This window comes from Bufo bufo, chromosome 1 (assembly GCF_905171765.1).
Source record: "Bufo bufo chromosome 1, aBufBuf1.1, whole genome shotgun sequence".
NCBI classification, from domain to species: domain Eukaryota; kingdom Metazoa; phylum Chordata; class Amphibia; order Anura; family Bufonidae; genus Bufo; species Bufo bufo.
This window is the reverse complement of record NC_053389.1, coordinates 115,612,213-115,613,418: the sequence shown is the minus strand read 5'-3', so window position 1 is coordinate 115,613,418 and position 1,206 is coordinate 115,612,213. Positions and strand designations below refer to the sequence as shown.

Genomic DNA, 1,206 nt, shown 5'->3' with positions numbered 1-1,206 from the left:
TTATTATTTTTGTATTTTTACAACTATCCTACTTCAGACATTGTGAAACAAACATAAAAAATGTGACAGCAAAGATGAAGACATAAAAGAAGGGGCGGCTTTATTCAGCAGTGGTGAGTGCCGCCCCTTCTTTTATGTCTTCATCTTTGTTGGGCTGAGCACCACGATCACTAGCTGTTACATTGACGGAGTGTTCCAGTGCCTGGTGCCTTGTCACGCTACACACAGCAGTGCCACCCTACTCTCTTTTTTCTATGCCATATGCAAACATAAAAAATGTTCAATCAGTAAATATTTATGAAGGAATTTTTTAATTTCCTGATTTCTCAGCCCATAGATGATGGGGTTAGCTAGTGGTGTAAAGACCGCATAGGTGAGACCCACAGCCCTGTCATATTCTACAGAGTAACTTTTTGTAACACGTATATACATAAAACCAATGCTGCTGAAATACATAGTAACAACAATAAGATGTGCTCCGCAGGTAGAGAAGGCTTTCTGCCGTCCATCTTTGGACTTAACCTTTAAGACAATGTATATTATCCTGGCGTAAGAGAAAAGAATGAAAGCCGAAGTCAGGAGGATAATAAAGGAGCTGATGATGAATTCAACCATTATATATAACTGAGTATCGGTGCATGCTAAAGAGATTAATGGGGGGAAGTCACAGAATACATTCTCAATAAGGTTTAAACCACAAAATGGAAGGAGAGAAATTAAGATGGTTTCAATGACTGGGCTTAGAATTCCTACAATGAAACAGGTGGCAACTAATTTGACATATAGCTCAGTAGTCATAATAGAGGAGTATCTTAATGGCTTACAGATGGCCAAATATCGGTCATACGCCATAACTGTGAGGATATAGCACTCTGCTGCTCCAAGAGCATGAAGGAAATAGGCCTGCACAAGGCATCCATGGAAAGAAATCTTCTTCTCATCTTCCAAGAGATCAGCCAACATTTTTGGAATTGTGACGGCTGTATAGCAAATTTCCAAACAAGATAAAGCCGCGATAAAGAAGTACATGGGGGAGTGTAGGGCGGACTCTCTGCAGATCACGAGCAGTATTATGGCATTGCCAGAAATAATGAACAAGTAGATGATAAGAAGGAGGGCAAAAAGAAGAACATGGAAGCGCTGAAGGTTTGGAAATCCATGTAACACAATTTCAATAACTCTGCTACTATTGGAGATTCTTTCCAT

General features: G+C 39.8%; 1 protein-coding gene across 1 annotated transcript; it reads right to left on the bottom strand.

The window, feature by feature from the left end:
* Positions 1-252: 252 nt before the first annotated feature.
* On the bottom strand, positions 253-1,206 carry LOC120992903 (olfactory receptor 6N2-like). Its single transcript, XM_040421699.1, has one exon. It carries the CDS (start codon positions 1,204-1,206, stop codon positions 253-255), a length of 954 nt encoding a protein of 317 aa, XP_040277633.1.

What these genes read in the sequence shown, in the direction of transcription:
- LOC120992903 (XM_040421699.1), bottom strand. Translation starts at nt 1,206, where the DNA reads ATGGAAAGAATCTCCAATAGTAGCAGAGTTATTGAAATTGTGTTACAT.